This window comes from Misgurnus anguillicaudatus, chromosome 1 (assembly GCF_027580225.2).
Source record: "Misgurnus anguillicaudatus chromosome 1, ASM2758022v2, whole genome shotgun sequence".
NCBI lineage: Eukaryota > Metazoa > Chordata > Actinopteri > Cypriniformes > Cobitidae > Misgurnus > Misgurnus anguillicaudatus.
Genome location: NC_073337.2, coordinates 17,554,329 through 17,574,177, shown reverse-complemented (window position 1 = coordinate 17,574,177; position 19,849 = coordinate 17,554,329). Strand labels below are relative to the sequence as shown.

The 19,849-nt window shown below is 38.2% G+C and overlaps 1 protein-coding gene across 12 annotated transcripts in view; it reads right to left on the bottom strand.

The window, feature by feature from the left end:
* Positions 1–19,849, bottom strand: part of ppp1r12a (protein phosphatase 1, regulatory subunit 12A) — a 77,762-nt gene that overhangs the window by 41,423 nt on the left and 16,490 nt on the right. For all 12 annotated transcript variants that reach the window (XM_073867429.1, XM_073867457.1, XM_073867459.1 and 9 more), the window contains exon 2: positions 674–804. In XM_073867429.1, coding sequence (XP_073723530.1) covers positions 674–804 — 131 coding nt within the window. The remainder of the gene's footprint in view (positions 1–673; positions 805–19,849) is intronic.

Genomic DNA, 19,849 nt, shown 5'->3' with positions numbered 1-19,849 from the left:
AACACTCCTGTCAGTACTTTGCACCTTAAAAACGCGCACAGACACCGTTCTGCTGTGTACGCGCGAGAGCTCTGAGATCAGGTGAAGGCGGTAGGCGCTTGCTGTTTTTTGTTTCCCATGTAAAGAGCAGCTTGCGTGGTGTCTCCTGCATCTGCAATGCTATCTTTAACTGGCTGTAGCTAGCAAAGTTAGAGGAGGTTGACTCGCAGCACTCAACACGTGTTTTTTTCCGCTTGGCAAGCAGACCGGACGTGACATGGGGGCGTGGCAACATCGACGATTTCATTTTTTAATTCAAAGTTCGAGGTTGTGACTTAATTTTCGACCGATTTTGATTAAAAATCGAAATTGTGACACCCTTAATAATAGCATAATAATTATTTCAAAACAATCATGTGCAAACAGGCAACTATCACCATGAAGGGTATCATTATCGGCTATATCCCTGACTATCGTTGATAGATATGATAGTAATGTTTATTGGCATAACCCTACTATGCAGCTATGAACAAGGTAGGCAGCTAGATCCACCAAGAGTGAATTATCAAAACGAGTCACTTATAAGACACAAATAAGACACAAAACACATGGCCAACCGCTCAAATGTTTCATCACATACTTTGGCTGAACATCATGCTATTCATATTTTCTGTTGAGCGGAAACTGCACTTACTCAGCAATGTCCATATATCCACAGGAGGCTGCTGCGTGAAGGGGGATCCAGCCCTCATTGTCGGGCTGGTTGATGCAGGCCCCGTTTTCCACCAGAAAGGTCACCATGTCCACATTATCATCTATGCAGGCCTGGAAACAAGAAAATAGGAATTAACATCTTGAATCAAGTAGTATCTAAATTTTTTGTCAAATTTTTAGAGGTAAATTGTCTATGGTTGTGACCAATGCTGTTCTCACTGGATCTGGATCACCCACATTATTCTTTCAAGTGACGTGGGACATATGTTACAAATGTTTGCACAGTATTATTTATTTGTAAATCAAGTTTAACCCTTGTACGGTTTCCTGACCCATTTGCATCCCAATCCTCCCAGCCCTTCAATTTTCCTATAATAAAAATAGGCAAAAGTTCCCAAACTACAATCGTTTAGTAGCAGGAAACCTACATTATAAATGTGTTTAATTTCCAAATCCTACAGAAAGCTTAGAAAACGGTCAATTGAAAAACTCCTGAATCATTTAGCACACTAGACGACATTTATATTTAAAGTTCAGTTTCACAAACCTTCACAAGTGAGCCTCAGGCCCAAATATTAATCTTTAATGGAAAACCAATTCGTCCAAACAAAGAAATATTATATTATCAGGTAACCAAAAATCCCTTGAAGGTTATTTGAAGGGCTATAATTTAAGCACATCACCACTCAATAAGACCTGCAGCTTAACTGGTAAACCATTGTGTTAGCAACGTAAGGTCATGGGTTCGCGCTACAGGGAACAGACATAAAGAAAATTTGTAGCTTGAATACTGTAAATCACACTGGATAAAAACATCTGCAAAATGCATAAATGTAAACGTAATAGAAGGTAGCACTTTCACTGTCAAGTTTTGAAAGGCCATGTGTGTCCATCATCGCAAGGCTCAGACACCTCAATGTAAACTCACAACTTTGAACGCAGTCCAACTATCGTCAGTTCTCCATGTGCTCCACTCTTGAAAGCCTGCCCATAAAATCTCCTGGTCTTACTACCGGTTGCTATGGCAATACCATAGACAAAGGAGGAAAACACACAAACCAGCCTCACGTTTAGGGCACACGACTATCTGGTTGAAATCCTTGCCCAAATTTGGTTCGTTCACAGTACCACGGTAGAAATGTGTGGCCCTATTATCAGAGCCTTGTCAAACCTAAAGGTAAAGGAAATCAGGACTGTCCAAACGGCTAACTTACAGTCGTTGAGCAACTTTTATTAGTCAGATGTGGCTTAAGGTGAAACAATGCACTATCCTCTTGCACAGTGGCTTGTCAAACAACTTTATTAATGATTGCCTAGGATGTATGGCTGGGTGTTATTACCAGGGGTGCATATAACTTTTTTTGGCCTGGTTCATAAAGGAGTACCTGGAGATGTTGCTTGGTACTCACACTACTCATAGCACAGACAAACATGCTGTCATCCTCAATAATCTCCTGACTACTCTCTTCACTATATTCTTTGGGTTAAGCATGGTAGACAATAATGTGCATAAAATAAAATATGCCTGGTTATTGTTGTAAACTTCATAAATAACTAATAGTCTAACATTTCAAATATTGTTAAAGACAAGTAGATGGCCAGTAATAAAAAATAATCAAATTATAAGCAATAGCACAAATAAATACAATAGAACAAACGACAAATGAACTAAACAGTGCTGTTCACTAAATAATCATGGCATTTTTAGATAATTTTGTGTTAAGTGTCCGCTCAAGTGCAAGAAAACAAACTCAGTTGGCATTTTAGCGCTGTCTTTATCCTTTGCTTGTACTGGCGTGATGTCTGAACTGAAGCCTTGAGGTGCGGATCGGGCTTGCAATTTAGAGGTGCACGCAAACAACAATTATCAAATAACATTCGAGTAAAGTAATGAGATCTGTTTCGCGTATTTTTGTGCTTATATATTTAAATTGGCCAATCGGGTCAGTAACTGTTGCATCGCTGCTAACAACATATTATTTTTAACACATTTGTAATAGTTATCTTACCAATGACGCACCGAGAAATCCCTTATGATAAACAGACTAGAATGTTCGATTATTCGCATATTCATTCGGTGGATCGGCATTCGATTTTGATATTTGGATATTCTTTTATTTTTACATTTTAAGTGTTAATACAGAGACTTCCGAGCAGGAAGTGTACTTTACACTCACACTCTATAGATGGCGGTGTGGCGCTGAGAGACTGGTATGCAACAGCCACCAAACACCACAAGAAGATCGTGCCCATGTTTGATTAGAGGGTGTTGACCTGCGTTAACGTAATGATGTTGTCAATAACGTAAAATTTCTTGCAAAAACAGATCGCCTTGCTTCACAACATGTCAATATGTCATCAGGAGTCATGGGGATTACTTGTATTACTTGTAATAAAAGTCAATGGATCTGCCATTTTGAGAGCTCAAAATACATGACAGAGCCCTGGGGTTTTTGCAAAATATCTTCTCTGTTGTTCTACTGATGAAAAAATGTCACCAACATATCGGATGGCCTGATAGTCAGTAAATAAACTTTCCACAGCCCAACCATGGCAATCCCCTTAATGGCTATAATTGTTCAAACCTGACAGGTGTGAGAACCGCGAGCACATCAGGGAATGCAAAGCTGGACTTTGAGCTACAAGAGACTTAAAACTAATTTTGTAAAGTTTTTAAGGACTGCAGAAGTGTAGACCAAAAATTTTAATTATTTTTTCCAACATGAGCAAGCACAATCATCATCCAATGAAGAGTGATTTGTCATACAGGCATAGAAAAGATCCAAACAGACATGAAGACTGTTTTGATGGTTGAAATACACATAGATGAGACATTTGCAGGGCTCCAGACTAACTTTTTTCATTAGGAGCAAAGTGGCCCCCAACTGAAAATTTTAGGGGCACAACCAGAAAATTTAGGGGCACACACCATAAATCAACATGCTAACCAAATATTCACATTTCTACTAATTTCCACTGTATTACTAATAAATACTTGATATGATAGATGATAGATGCAGAAAGTACAATGTGCGGTTTCAAATTCAGGTGTCACATCACAAAAAAAGGTCAAATTAACTGGTCGCACATGTGCGACTGGATGTAAAATTCAGTGGCGCACTCTCAAATTTTGGCAGCAAAATGCCACCATTTGGTGGCAGTCTGGAACCCTGATTTGTGACATAACCTGACTACTAATGTTGGAAATAACAGCTTGAATTTAAATCCAACTCGCAAATGGTCGCTAACATGCATGCGCAGAGACCACAAACACAAACTCACTTAATAGCTAACAAGTAGTCACGTCTCCATTCAAACCTGTTTGACCAGAGCTGGAGAGAAGCATTGATCAGCAGGCAAGAGACATCAAGGTCATGTAAAACCAAACCTGCGCAAGTGCAGTCAAGCACAACAGAGAACATCAGCGGAAAAGGTTGACTTAAAAACTTCCCTGTGTCCCAATTAGTATACCATCCATCCTAAATAGTAAGTTTTAAATTTGAAGTGAAGGCCCATGCTCATCCTAATGGCAAATATTACCCCCAACTCATTGAGTGGGAGTTTAATGATGCTATATAGTAAACATTACATAAGAAATATCGAAAGAAGAAACATCCTAAATGCAAGAAACGTTTCCTAAACAAATGCTGAACTCCCTCGTAGTTAAAAATGTTACCATCATGGAGTGCGAGATCAGATCTGTGTCGCGCTGCTATAAATAGAGAGTTTCAGACATGCATTAACATGACACAGACCCAGTCTTAGTTTTACTCATAACCAATGCCACAGATGCAATTAGTTTTGCTTTGACTTGCGGGCAAAAGTGCTGCTTCTCATTTCTTGCAGAGACGAAAAGGCATGAGAGACGAATTAGTAACACATGACAATGAGACCGTCCTAGCAGCAAACAGAATTTGTACTGTTAAGCATCTGAATAATGACAGACTCTTTTTACAGGTTCAGCTGACAGATAACTTTTTCTGCAATGGTCAACATACGATAGATCACAAAGCCTGATTAGACACACAACCCTACAAAAAAAAAAAAACAGTAACGAGAACCACCAAACTGTACTGTACGAAGACCATGAAAACCATTTTGTTCACCTTCACAGTTTCACTATAGATGCAGAACTGGATTCGTGTGAACTCAAAACACCAAAGTAGCACGGTTGCAGAAATAAGCAGACAATTTTTATTTAAAGGTAGGGTAACAGATTTGACCCTGAAACATTTTTAATTATGTTGGTTAAAAGTCTCCTCACATCCTGATAGCAATCACTGTGTTAAGTTGTTTAAATGTATTTGTAGAAATTTATGTCATCTGTGAAAGGCGTAGGACCAAAAAATGTTCAACCAATCATAGATTTCGGTCCAAACGGACGTTGCCTTTTTTGTCCCTCATACGTAAGCGTAATTTGAATGCCCACCACGCAAGCTAGTCCACGCAGACACCATACGTCATCGGCACATTCACGTGCGCTCATCTCCTGTCTGTAAACAGCGAGAACCATGCCCCAGCGTGATTGGCACCCCTCCCTACTACCCCAAAAGCATGCACTCAAATGGCGCTTTGCATAGTACCCCACGGTTTAGCTTAGTTTGGGTCAGCTTACTTTTGGGAGCTTTTCCATTAGGTGCTAAACCAAACCGTGGGGTACTATGCAATGGAAAAGCGCCAAAACTGTACTATGAGCGAACCGAGCCTGTGCGCACTTTCGTCATTAGGATGCGATTGTATGGAGAAAACAGGAAGTAAAGTGCTGCCTTAACACTGGAGCCCATCGAAATGTTAATGCTGTGTTAAGTCGTTTGGTGCGTGTTGACACACAGCCCTCTCACATCATATTGCTTGGTTGATTTGTCCCGTGTGCAGCTCAAATTGCCCTGGCACGGTACAGACCGATCACACTAGTTAAAAAAAACAGGTTTTAAGGGGCCAAACCACTGATCTATATAAATGACTGGATTGCGCATGACGTCACAACTGTGAAGCCACCGCGCCGCCATGTTGGTATACCCAAACGTTCTATTAAATCAATGGACGCGATCAGATTTTAATGATAAAACATCACTTTACTAGTCTTCGTTTTTATATCTGAAGTTACCCTGCACATTATTACAACACAAACGTCCTAAGCATGTACATAGTTATTTACTGAAAGTTGTACATTTTAGTTTTTAATCAGTTATTATACATTCATCTTCATTACAGTATCAGATCAGCAGACAGACCGCAACATATTTAGTATTAATGACAAACGTGCTCATTCTGAAATCTAAATAAATAATCATACTTTGTACCGTATGTGCATGCAATAATTTGTTGGTTTTATGTTATCTAAACTTACAAGTTACCTAAACTTATTTAGAGAAATAACGCTGACCGTGTAGCTGAATGTCAAAAAAAACTTTATTTATACCCGTGTCATTAACAGAACGCAGCAGACACACTCACCTTAACGGTTTTTATAAATCCATTTTCCTGCCCGATTAAAGCATAAACATTGAAAATAACACCAGAATTAACAGTTAATTTACGTACACATATCCTTAAAATAATTTTGCGTGACTGATACGCTGTAAAGCAGGTGAATTTAAAACATGATTTTGAATGGAAGTCAATGACGCTGTCTGCCGGTTGGGTATACCAAGATGGCGGCTCGAACTCTGCGCTGGCTTCACCTCACGCTGTTACGTTAAGCGTTCTATGCGCAATCCAGTTATTTATATAGATCAGTGGGCCAAACACACCCAGGCACGGTTTGGTTTGGATAGTGTGAGTGCGCTTAAAGAAAAAACGATAATTTAGACCCATACAATGTATTTTTTTGCCTTTTTGTCCAATTAATGAATAGCAATCACCGTTGTGTTGATATCTTAATATGGTATGATACAGCACAAGGCAAAACTACTGTCTATTTAAAGGACAAATTACTATATACTAAATTAGTATAGGAATAGATTATACTTGTCTAGGTAAAAAAAATAGGAAACTCCTGACCGAAACATTTTTTGGATCATATGTTCACACCTGACACAAATTATGTTAAATAAAGGTGCTGCCTTGTAAGATGCACAATGATGCATAGGCTTTATACACAGGACAAAAATGCATTGATAAAAAATAAATGAGAAGATGAGGAGAGCTATATGTGTGGAGCACATAGTAAAGCTTTTACATTTATAACATTTATTTAGTTAGGATGCTGCAGTCGCAATGGTTTCCAAAGCCATATTAAGTGTTATTAGCAAATTTAACATAAGGAAACATCCTGAGGATGTTTACCAGCCTGAGGATAGAAAAAAATAATTTCCACTGTCACAAGACACTTGCTGAGTCCCAATTCGCATACTATCCATCCTAAATAGTATTCAAAACTAGAATTAGTACGTCCCAAATAGTAGTATGTTGAAATGAGCATCCCAAAGATACCCGGATGGTCTACTATTTCCGGTTAAAATTCCGCTTAGATCAATGCACACTCTAAGGGCTAATATTGCCCACAACCCATTGCGTGTGGAAGGGAGGAGCAACCACACTGACCCTCTTGCGTATTTGTAATAATACTGTGGCTGTACAAATGTTAACTTTATAAGTCCAAAGAAAGAAACATGGTTACTACATTTTTACTACAGTAAAAGCATGGTTCATTTTCATCTGGGTATTTTTGAGTTATATACATAAGTATTAAATTAAGTATAAAATACGTTAAACAATAGTTATACTAAAAACTTTATACATTTTGACTATAAAATAAGTAGCTTTCGTTACACACATTGACATGAACGTCAGAACCACCCGCCTCCCAAAACGACCTGCGTTTGGTTCTAATGACGCTCTGCTTCACTCCTCAACTTGGTAGAACACATTGTAAAATGTATTGTGAAAAAAACGACGAGAAAAAAAGATGGGAATAGTAAATAAAATTATATTGGACATAAGTTATAAGAATGAATGAAATATTGTTAACAGTCGTGGTGTGCGTAACTAGGCAACCACGTTTTCGTTCACGTTGCATGACGTCATCGAAGTATGTCCCAGAATGTGCATACTGTTTTGCTACACACTCAAAAACTCCTCACAAAAAAAGTACATACTTTAAGGTCGTAGTATAAGTAGGCGAATTGGGACTCAGCGACTATCTAGATGGATTTTTAAGCATTGTAAGCATGCAGTACCGTTAAAAAAAATTCCCAAATCAGCATTTCCACACTGTCTATCCCTCACACACATCTTCCGGGACTTCTCATGTGTTATTAAGGGTGTCAACGTAATATAGGCAAAACATCGCTTGCAATGTTTAGAAAATGACTGAAACTCCACATTACTGAAATTTCTTAAAAGAGGAACCTTTCAATAAAACCTTAGGCAACACAATTTAAACCGCTTTAAAATTTGCTGCTAAAACAATGTGGGAAAAAAACATTTATTGCATTAAGCGTGCAAAGGTTGTGCGTTCAATTCCCAGGGAGCATACATACTGACAAAAAAAAAATATTTGTTTTGGATGAAAGCACATCTGAGCAATTCCAGCATTATGTTTGAGACATTCGTGGACAAAACCTGAAATGTAAATTATAAAAGAATGCATTTATTAACAATAAACAGAACCATTCATTTATATTTTCCAGACTCTATTTTCCAGTTAGAGTCCAGACATCAAACCAAATTATATCCCCTCAGTCTGACCTTAAACCTAGTGTGCACAGGGCAAATGTGTCTGTATCCACCAACATTCAAATCTGACTGGATCCCAGCTACAGCGGATTACACCAATTGTACGCCAAGTCCTGAATAGTGGACAACTAATGGCAGTGAAATGCAGAAGCTGCCCAGACAGCAGACGACTCCGGACCAGATCCCCACTGGAGCAGCTGATTTCGGCATGGATCCAATGGGAGCTGCTGCTGTCTGGGTGGATCTATGATCTAAATTATGACATTCGATTTAGAAATGCTGATTATGAAACGCAAAATAAAGTTAAATATAAATTAGATTAGAGCTGAAATAATACAGTGCCCATCACAGACCTAATCCTAAAATAACAGAGCGAGATCTCCAAGTACACAGGTCGAGACGGACAAATCCGTTCTCAGAGCTCAAATGAATATGTGCATGCGGATATGAAGTCTTGCTCGTTTCCATGGAGTGGAGTGGGCTCAAAAGGAAAAGACAAGATTTCGGTCACATTGGCTCTTTGTAAGTAACATAAATAAATAGAAGGGAATTCATTTTAAAACACGACAGGGTTATTCCAGCAGCCCCTGGAGATGGACTTTGACTAAAGGAGAGATGAAAAGAAAATCTTACAGCTGAGAACCATAGGGGGTCCGTCTTCTTTTGGGATTGTGGTGCTTGTGTTTCAGAGCACTTCAGTTTGGCTTAACCAGCGTGATTCTTAAGGCCCTTTATGGTCAAATGCTAAACAAATGATTTCAGTCCCCTGCACATGGTTAAATGTCTATCTGAACCAGCTGACTATGTGTCTCCATAATAGTTTGAAGTAGGGAGTAAGACAAGCAATGACTGACAATTTTTTTTTTCTTGGAAATCTCGAAACCAGACAGGACATATTTCATCGTCAAATCATTACAAATAAATAACAATAACTTACATTCAGAAGGTGAATTTTTCTCACAGGATACTCATGATGAACGATCATTAGAATGTTACCATTACGTAAATAAGGTTTTATCTAAATACCTCAATAGTTATAAATCAAGGTCATATTTGATGTATTCTGCTGATCAAAATAAATAGATAAAAATTAACAAGAATAATAAAGTACATTAAACCTCCAAAATTAGAAATGCACCCATCAGACAATAATTTTTCAATAGTTTAGATGGTTTTAAAATAATCAGCCAATTATTCCTGTCAATTTAAGGGAACAGGAAACGCATCAAGTGTTAAGAAACGCCACCAGCTTGATGTTTAGTGTTGATGGTATTTCTTGAATTTTATGACTCAGTATATTACTATTTTACTGGATCTCTAATCCAAATGCATTGCAGTAATAATGGGAAAATATGCTATATCATCATGAAGATTTTTCCTTATGCAAAATATAAATATTTTTATTTTGAGATGAAAATGACCCAGAACGTCAACATTTGGCTAAACACCAAGGCATAATCAAATCATTGTCACGCAATGTCCATACAACCTTATTACAGATTGATTGGTGAACTTTATAAGTTTACCAGCATTTCATATAGAGATGCATAACGATTTATCGTGATTAATCTGTTGCAGAAAAAAAGTTTTTGTTTACATCATATATGCGTGAACTGTGTATAATAACTTTGTAAAGATAAATGCACACACACATGCATGTATATATTTGTATATTTATATATAATTTATATTATATATAAATATAAATACTTAATATATAAATATATAATATTTCTTAAAATTATACATGCATGTGTGCATATTTATATATACATAATTATTATACACAGTTCACACACATATGATGTAAACACAACTTTTATTCTGTTATAGATTAATCACGATTAATGGTTATGCATTGCATCCCTAATGTCAAACTAACAAAATAAAGCTATAAGTAGGGCCCTATAAAATCCGTTTGATTTTTTCCCAAATTCCGTTTTATTTTTTCCCAAATTCCGTTTTATTTTTTCCCAAATTCCGTTTTCTCCGTTTTAATTTTTGCAAATTCCGTTTTATCCGTTTTAATTTTTGGAAATTATATTCTTTACCCTTTACTTTTATTTTAATCATAAAAAGAGTGTGCCTTTAATGTTAATGATTAAAATGTAAATGATTTGGGGGAAAAACTGGATAACACAATTACTTAATGACTATAATATGCATTTACACACGCACATACACACGCGCGCGCGCGCGCACACACACACAACTCAATTCAATGCATTGTTTTTTAGTGTTGTTGCAGGAGGCTACAACAAGGTGTCAAAGCAGTGGTGCCTTCAAAAGTGCCTTAAACACATCAATCCAGCGGATCGCGATCCATATTTTATACACAATCGCTTGAAATGCATATAACTTTACAAACATACACAGGATAGTGATCTGACTTAGGACAACATGAGCACGCAGCTCATTGCACGTGCGAGCGAAAGAGAGACAGTGAGCGGCGCCATGATGCAGATGATTATATTTTAAATGCGAGGGATAGTTAGTTTGCCTCAGCTCGCTTGAAATGCATAAAACTGAACAAATACATGAGGATTTGTGTTCGCACTTCGGACAGATGCGTGAGTGCGGGCAAGTGAGAGGTACAGTGATGATCAGAGACATGGATGAGAGAGTGCATGTATCTTTGCGCTCACCGTGAACAGAGTGTTGACTAAACTTCCAAAATAACAGTTCTCCGGTCACATAAAAGTCATGTGAGACCTGCTCGGAACTAAGTGCTTAGCGTCGAATTTCTTAATTTTTTCGCTGACGAAAGCAGAGTCGTGTAGAGCCGCTTCACCATGGTTTCAGTGTTTTGGAGGGGGTCTGAAACGACGGGAGGGGGCGTGTCGCCCAGATTTACTTCCCCCGGTCTGCATTTCCCCCAGACATACGTTCGTCTCCCACACAAAAACATAATTTTATTCAAAAAATTTAAAATTCCGCAAAATTCCGCGTTAATACTAGATTCCGTGTTAATTAGCCAATTCCGCAATTCCGTACGCGATTCCGTGATCGCGGAAATTATAGGGCCCTATATAAGAAGGTAACAATATGCTATAAGCAGACAGAAAGTATAAATCACATCACAACTTTAAGTAATCCTTTACATCTAGACAAATCAAACCAGTGACTGGCCATTACTTTCAGTTCAGGAGGACACTGAATTTTTCCATACTTTAAGGAACCAAGATTGCAATTCACTGCAGCACGAGTGCAGCAAAACTATGAACGATTATCTCCTAAATCATCATGCAAAGCGTTTAGATCTAACTATAGCAGCACTTCACTTCAAGGAGAGAAGACACTTGAGACCTCCTCCGCTCTCACTTCCTCTAGCAGCTCCTGTAGACAGTCAGCTGAAACGTCGAACCCTTTACCCTATCCTGCAGTTCTCCTTTAATGTTCCTCTTCAGTCAAACAACAAGCAATGGTATAAAAACAATTTAAAGGGGACACATCATGAAAGATTACAATTTTGTTTTGTATAGCCCTATAAAATTTACAATGGAGGTTTTCCTCCACATCCATATGAGGCAGTTATGAAAACTAAACTTTATAAATGGATCGATCAGAAATGGCAGGTGACATTACAACCATGAAACATAAACAGCCCACTTTTTCGAACCCATGACCTTTTGCTCTGCTAATGCAATTTTCTACCACGGAGGTCAAACAAGGTAGAACCAAATGAAGAACATGCCATGGTCACTTTAAAATTATTTAAGAGTTCTGACATCCTCAACAAAACCTGTTGCACAAAACAAATGTCTTCTTGCCATTAATGCAAATATAGCAGACATAACAAATATAACAAATGGAGACGGTATAACCGTATATACAACCTAACAGGTATGCTTCACTTCCTGGCAGCCAAAGTTTGCAGCTGGCAGAGTGATCATACCCAGAACTGGAGCTGTGTGTAAAAACAATGCCAATGGTCTTTTGGCATTCCCCTGATGGAGTGTGCACAAACACACTCTAGTCCTTTGAATCTTGATTAACAACAGGCACTGAAGAGGGCAACCCCTCAAAGGGGTCTTGAAATTTTCCAGATTCTGAAAACAGGGATAGTTCACCCAAAAATGAAAACACTGTCATCATTTACTCACTCTCATGTTGTTACAAACCCGCAGAAATGTATTTGTTCTGATAAACATGAAATGTTTGTAACCAAACCGTTCGTGGACCCCGTTCACTTCCATAGTAGGAAAAAGAATACTATGGAAGTAAATGGGGTACACAAACATTTCTCAAAATACCTTCCTTCATGTTTATCAGAACAAAGAAATATATGCGGGTTTGTAACAAAATAGAGTGAGTAAATGATGACACATTTTTCATTTTTGGGTGAACTATCCCTGTAATGCATTTTTTGCATATACAGTGAATTCACACAACTCAGACAAATAGGGTGTGGTGAGATGACCAGCAGCCAATATTCAAAAGAGAATTTATTGTCTATGAAAAGTCAACATTGTGAAGCTTTAGCGGTTTGGCCAAACATGACAATATGATGACAACAAATAAGAGAGAGATACAACAATAATTCATATAGAAACTAGGGCTGAAACGATTCATCGAGTTACTCGATTTACTCGATTCAAAAAATTCCTCGAGGCAAAAATTCTGCCTCGAAGCCTCGTTAAATTCCTATGACGCGCACTACACGCGCCGAGATCTGATTCACACGGACCGTTGTTCAATGTTCAGGAAGCACATCATAGCGCGTGGTACATTTTGAAATTAGTTGGCGCGATGGCGGAGCGAATATGTCCATAAACGGCAGAGAGAGAATGTCTAAAGTTTGGGATCATTACATTCAGCATCTGAACCGAAAACATCCACTGCTGTTTCACCAAGCGTCGATGAAACAAGGTAACGTAGCTTCCGCTGATTTTAATCCCATACTGTATTTGTAGCGATGTCGTTATGCGGTTTGACTAGATATGATGTTTAGCTTTGATGTTTTTAAGTAGTAAACGTATTCACGTTCAATTGCAGGAGAGTATAGCTTAAAAAAGAACCCCTTCACACACACGCATGCACTTTACAGGTGTGTGTCCCAAAAAACAGCACCACAGTCAATCATATATGGGCAACTTGTAATCTGATATATTTTGTTCAATAATAATAATCTCTGTCTTATTGGAGTTTAGCATAAGGAAGTTATTCTCTCTCACGCGAGTCAGACCGATCATGCAATGCATCACATATGCTTAAACTTTTATGTAGCCACGCAACAATACTTTCAGCATGCATTCACTGTATACAGCGAGACGTGATGATGTGATTTTTCGAACGGATTCTTAACCTAAAATGCACCGTAATGCAAGTGATGCAAACCAATTGCAGCGTTCTATTGAAAATGAATGGATGTATTTCTGCAGTACCAAAATGCAATGAAGCAACTGAACGTCTGACTGGGGTGTCACTCTTCCTCACGCACAGTACGTGTGCACACACAGGTTGTTACCATAGCAAATAGGCTCACCCCAGAAATGATATATAATATGTTAGTAGCCTAATGGTAAATGCTGCAGGTGTAAAAATGTACATAAACCAAATATTTACTTTGATGTCAGGGCTAGATTACAGCATGAAACCTGTTGTGCATATTAATAAATTAAAGTGTTTAATTGTTGCCACTGGCACTTATAAACACTAAATGGGTAAAAATTGAAATAAATAGGCTTATTTTTTGGAGCCAAATACCTCTGTCATTTTCGTTATGCATTATTTGTTTTGGTTGTTTAAAAACACACACAAAAATTTTATCCGATTACTCGATTAATCGATCGATGCAGTGCTAGATTAATCGATTACAAAAAGAATCGATAGCTGCAGCCCTAGCTCTGTGTAGTTAATTTCACGCCATCAAGCAGCTGTTGGCGATTTAATGCTAATCAAGGAACCGGCATTACTGACATGATGCGCGTGGTATCGCATGCGATTTATCGTGCGGCCCTTGTATAAATCTCAATAAAAAATTACCCTTATGACAGGTTTTGTCATCCAGGGTCACATTTAACTGAAGTAACCCCAAAGGTTTGAACGGCAGTGTATCTTTTAGAAATGGGCGGCATATAGAGCTTTGATAATAAATTTTAATTTTTTCAGCAGGATAGGGGATAAAACGATACCGCCTACTTTGTAATGGTTTGAAATTAGCCCCTGATGTGTTACATTTTGTTCAATATCTCCCAGTTGTAGTATTTTTCTGTCACATGTGTCAAACTTGTGTAACGTATCAAACCTGTGACATTGACAATGACCCGAGACATTTCTCGACATTTCTATATTATTACAAGCTTATCTTTTAAATAGGGATAAGAGATTACTTTTTATGTATTTGCTCAATAACTAAATCTTGTCTAGTTTTAACCAAAACAAATTACAGATTGCAGCTTTAAAAAAACTTTGCAAAGTTTACTTTTGACTTTAAAGCAGACACTTTTGCAACGCATATGCAAACAGTCTTGTCGTCAGTTCTTGTGCCTCACATTCCAGGTATATCACTAACAAAATAAACAAATGTTTATTTTTAAGTGGACAACGGGATGATCTTCCACCATCTGTCACAGAAATCCAAACACAGACCATCATTGGCCTGATTCAAAACGAAAAATATCACATGTTCTCTTCTTTGATGAGCCAACACAAGCTAATGCAATAACAGAAGATAGGGAATACAGTTTAAAGTCAGATAACGCTGCACATGTTTTCTTTACAGGGAAATCTAATTCACTCCCTTATAAAGCAACACAATGATGCTACACCGCCTGGACGTCAGCTGCGACCCTATCCCTCCCCGCTCAGCTCCCTTTCACTTGCGGCACAGGCCACCTAGCAAGGCTGTGGTCAGGCCTGACTCTATCATACCACTGGAGAAATTCCCAGATAAGTAACACTCCACGGCTCCAGGCCAGCCAGAGCTCCGCCTACGCTTACTACATCACCAGAACACAGCCACTTCCACAAAAGGAATTCCATCTTGCACGGTGTTTAGAAAGAATTAGTAAGTGAAACTGGGATAATGTGAATTTCACAACTCCGGTCATATTTAACATAAATATACAAGTTGCAAATGGTATAATATAAATAAATAAATAAATGAGCTCTCTTTGCATGGTTTTTGTAGTTCAAAATGCTTAAACACTTTTCTACGAAATTCTCATACCATAAATTGTCCAAATCTTTGACCACTATCTGTTTTTGCATATCCATTAAACTTTGTGATAAGATTTCCATTGTTTGATGCAATAATTTTACAGAAACAATTACTCTATTAAATCGCCCTCTCTTCCCCAAAAATTGTTGCAATTTCGTAAATTTGCCTTGAACTTCTCATATTATTGCCTCCAAAATCACTTAACTGATTTTTTTCACTGCATAATGCTGCTTTTGATATAATAAGAGTTCGCTAAATACAAAATGTAAATGTAAATAATCTATATTTACAGTTAGGGCTGCACAATTAATCGAAAAACTAACCAGGACTACAATTACGAGTGAAAAAATTTCATAATCGGCAAAAGCTTCAATAACAGCTGTCCATTTGTGCTCATTTCGTGCATTTCAGTGTGTATGGGCACCAAATACAGTAGAGAATCAGAGATTTTTAACTTGATAAGTAGTCGTGTCCTTTACCAATTCATTTTGGATTTTTACTAACAACATAACTCCCATAATTATTTATTTACATATATTTAGTTTTGGCTGTATAGAATTTACCATGCAGCTACATTTTGAAACTTCAGTGTGAAGTCTATTAATCTGCAATGATATTCGCAATTACAATACTTGGGTGTATAATCGACAATTATGATTTTTGTCATAATCGTGCAGCCCTATTTACAGTACAAAATTGCTGCATTAAACTAATAAAACTCTTATAACCCAGCTTTTATCAATACTCCATGAAAAAATGTGAAAAATTTTGCTTGGTCATAAAAATGAACAGCAAATCAAACATGACAGGTTGACAGGTTTCACAGATAGCCGACACCAGACAGGGAAAGGCAGGAAAAAAGCTACTGGTCTACAGCAGGGGCCAGAGAGAGGGGTAACGCTGCATTGAGAGAGAGAGAGAAAAAGAGAGAGAGAGCAGCAAAAGGGAGCTCTGCCTCGCCACCCATCGAATACCATATATGGCCTTGGGATTCCCATGGAAAAAGTAGAGGCAGAGGGAAAATAAGGAAGAGATTGTAAGTGTATGTTGCACTTCGACTTATGCCCGGCAGTGAAAACAATAGCAGCTGGCAAGAAACGAGTTTGTTTCTTTGAGCTGTGGCTATAGAGGGGGTGGCTGGTATTAGCCTAAACCACAAGGGTGAATAGTACACTTGTATAATGTCGTAGCCTCTCGCTGCCCCTGTGCTGGCATTTAGACTATGGCTGAAAAAATGCAGACCATCTGCAACAGTGCCACATTTCTGTAGAAGTGTCAAGGGTCGTTCACACTACAGGAAGCACTGATGGAGCATTTTATGAGGGGATGTGTTTTGAAGAGCGCTGTTCAAATAAACTGCTGGATTTATAGCACTGTTTCTGTTAAAAAGACAACCTGCTTTTGATTTATCAATGCGAGTCAATCTGTTAAAATTAGTCAATGTGTTAACATTTTGTAATCATTTTGATGTCAGTGGTTCTTTAACAATTCTTTTAGTATTTGTGACCATGGACCACAAAACTGTAAGTAGCATGGGTATATTTGCAGCAATAGCCAACAGTACATTGTATGGGTCAAAAATATCGATACATTGTGCCACATTCTTAGGGTATTAGGTAAAGATGAGGTATTTTTTTACATTTCCTATCAAAAATACATTAATTTTATCATTAGTAATGTGTGTTGCTTAGGACTAGAGGTACATCGATTAATCGGTTTTGCAGATTAATCGGCACCGATAGTTCATTGGTGGAATAATTTGCTATTGGAAAAAATCTATGCCGATAGTTTTTCCAAGTGCATCCGTTGCTTCATGTCATTATGAAGTAGTTCATTTGCTGACTAGATGCTGCATTAGCAAAGAAACAATAGCAGAAACCTAAGTTTGCCGTCAAGGCTGACAGGACAATAATATTAGTAGTACATCAAACAGTGAAAAAAATACATGCAGATAAATCCAACCTAGACGTTTAATGTTATGATTATTACCATTGATTTGCATTGATTTATATCCAGATGGTTACTTTTTACAATTATTTATCCATATTTTAAGTTAATAACTGGAGAAAGCAAACTATATGCAGCTGTCGGCTACGTTAACATATCCAACAAATCAAAATCTGATTTCAGTTCTTTTTTATCATCGCTGCAATATGTTTTTTTTTATAATCTTTTGTCATTTTGATTGAATAATCATTAAGTGCGAAAACAAAAGCAAATATTTACTTCAATAGATATTATTATAATTTATATATTTTATATATACATTGATTTCATTTAGCACATGCTCGTGGTTCAGTGCTGATATTTTATTACTTTTGTAATACACTTAGTGTTATGTTTTTTAATCCAGTATCCAATTTGAAACCATCGGTTGATTAATCGGTTATCAGCCAAATATCGGCATAGCGCTCAGTTTTTCAGATGTAAAAATCTCAAATTCAAAAAATTGACCCTTATGAATGCTTTTGTGGCCCTGGATAACATACATGGAAGTGACTTTTCACCCCCATTGGCAGACACTGACAGCATTTGCAAGTTAAACTCTGCTCTGCATTGTTGTCAACAATATAGTTTCCTGTCACCCAAATCTTGTTGAACATGACTTTGGGTCAATTTGTGGTGGCAAATCATTTTCAGTGTATGCACCTTCATGCTGTTGTCTAGAATAGAGACAAGAAAAGGCAATAAAAGACATGAGGATTTTGGTCATACCACCCACCCAAAACATATACTTGGTCTAGATATCAACACATTGGTTCCTGAAAATATCTTTATTACGTAGGAAGTGTGGGAAGTGTTTTAGGAAAGTGTTCTGATGTATTTTTTCACACATCTCAAATGACGCACATGTGGTTTTGGGCCAAGAGTATGCATGTACAGTATGTGTTAGTTACCATCCTGCACTAAGGGTGGATGAAGACCACTTGTAAAGTTTTACTTGGAAAATGAAAAAACCCTTCCCGATCCTTTTGGAAAAGGGGTTTTCAACAACCTTTTCCACTTTGTTTCCTGATCCCCCTGCCCATTATAGTCAGATTAGCCTAAATTAATGACAAAGAACGCACCTTAAACCATCGGATGAACATCAACAAATAAGCACAAGCTGAAGATAAGATCAGAAGCAGCTAAAGTAGGCTCTGCTGGATATCTGGCTCTCAAATGTATATTGTGTATGTGTATTGTATATACTGAATTTGCTCTGTTAAAGCCAGTTGTGGTTCCTCACCACCAAACTGTGAAAATCCCAAACAAGAATGTTGACATCTGGTGACCGCAAGCTACAAGCTCCTAACTTGTGATTGGGTCCATCTGGACAAGAGTGCGATTCACAATCGTCTCAGCCCATGTGACGTTCCGGCCCACGCGTGTTGACAGCTATTAAAAATGCCAAGACGCTTGCCATTGCTCATGTGTCTCTGCTGTGACTCAAACATCGATGGTGGAAATTAAAGGCCCACGTTGCCGATTTTATGCCATTTTCCTTGAGGGTGTCCTGTGTCCACTTAAAAGCATAGCAGTGTGATTTAGGGCGCACTCATATTAGGGCTAACCCAACTGGACCTTGCCCGAGTGTGATTGTCCCCCTTACCCTACTCCCCCAGAAGTACGCCCACACACTGTATATGACCAATCTGAAAGTATGATGACCAAAAAGGAAGTACAGCACTCTCTCAACACTGGAGCCCATCGTAATGTTAAGCGTGTTTTTATTCTGCATCGTGTTTTCTCACATGCCTTAGTAGATCCGTCACACGTGCAGCTTACACATTCACATAACCCTGCTGCGCGAATCAGAAGGTTTTACGATGGCAGATGAAAGTGAGCGGTAGCCCAATTGACGTCTCTCCTTTTGAACTGCGCGTTGTCGCAATTAGCAATGACGCTGCGCATTCTGCACCTTAGCCCAGGTGAACTGTGCCCGAGCGCCCCTTTGCAAGCAGGCCAGGGCGATTAACCAAAATGGCAAAAAAAATTGTAAATAAGCACTTTTAAACCACAAATTCTTGTCTTGCACTAGCTGTGTGACGCGCCAGCGTGACCTTGCGTATTGCATAATCATAACTAGGGATGTTACCAATTAATCGATCTTCGATTAATTGTCGATAAGAATTAAATCGATAAAACTTAACGATTGTCGAAAAAGCAAGCACGTGTGTCCGGCGCCTGCGCAAAGCACATACACAGCTGGTGAAAAAACTAACCAAGCGCGAAGAAGTTAAACTAGCCATGATCACAATGATGCTCGATGCCAAACACACACTTGGGCTTTTTGTCCTCATTCGAGTCGAGGCTGGCTGCTAACGTAACAAA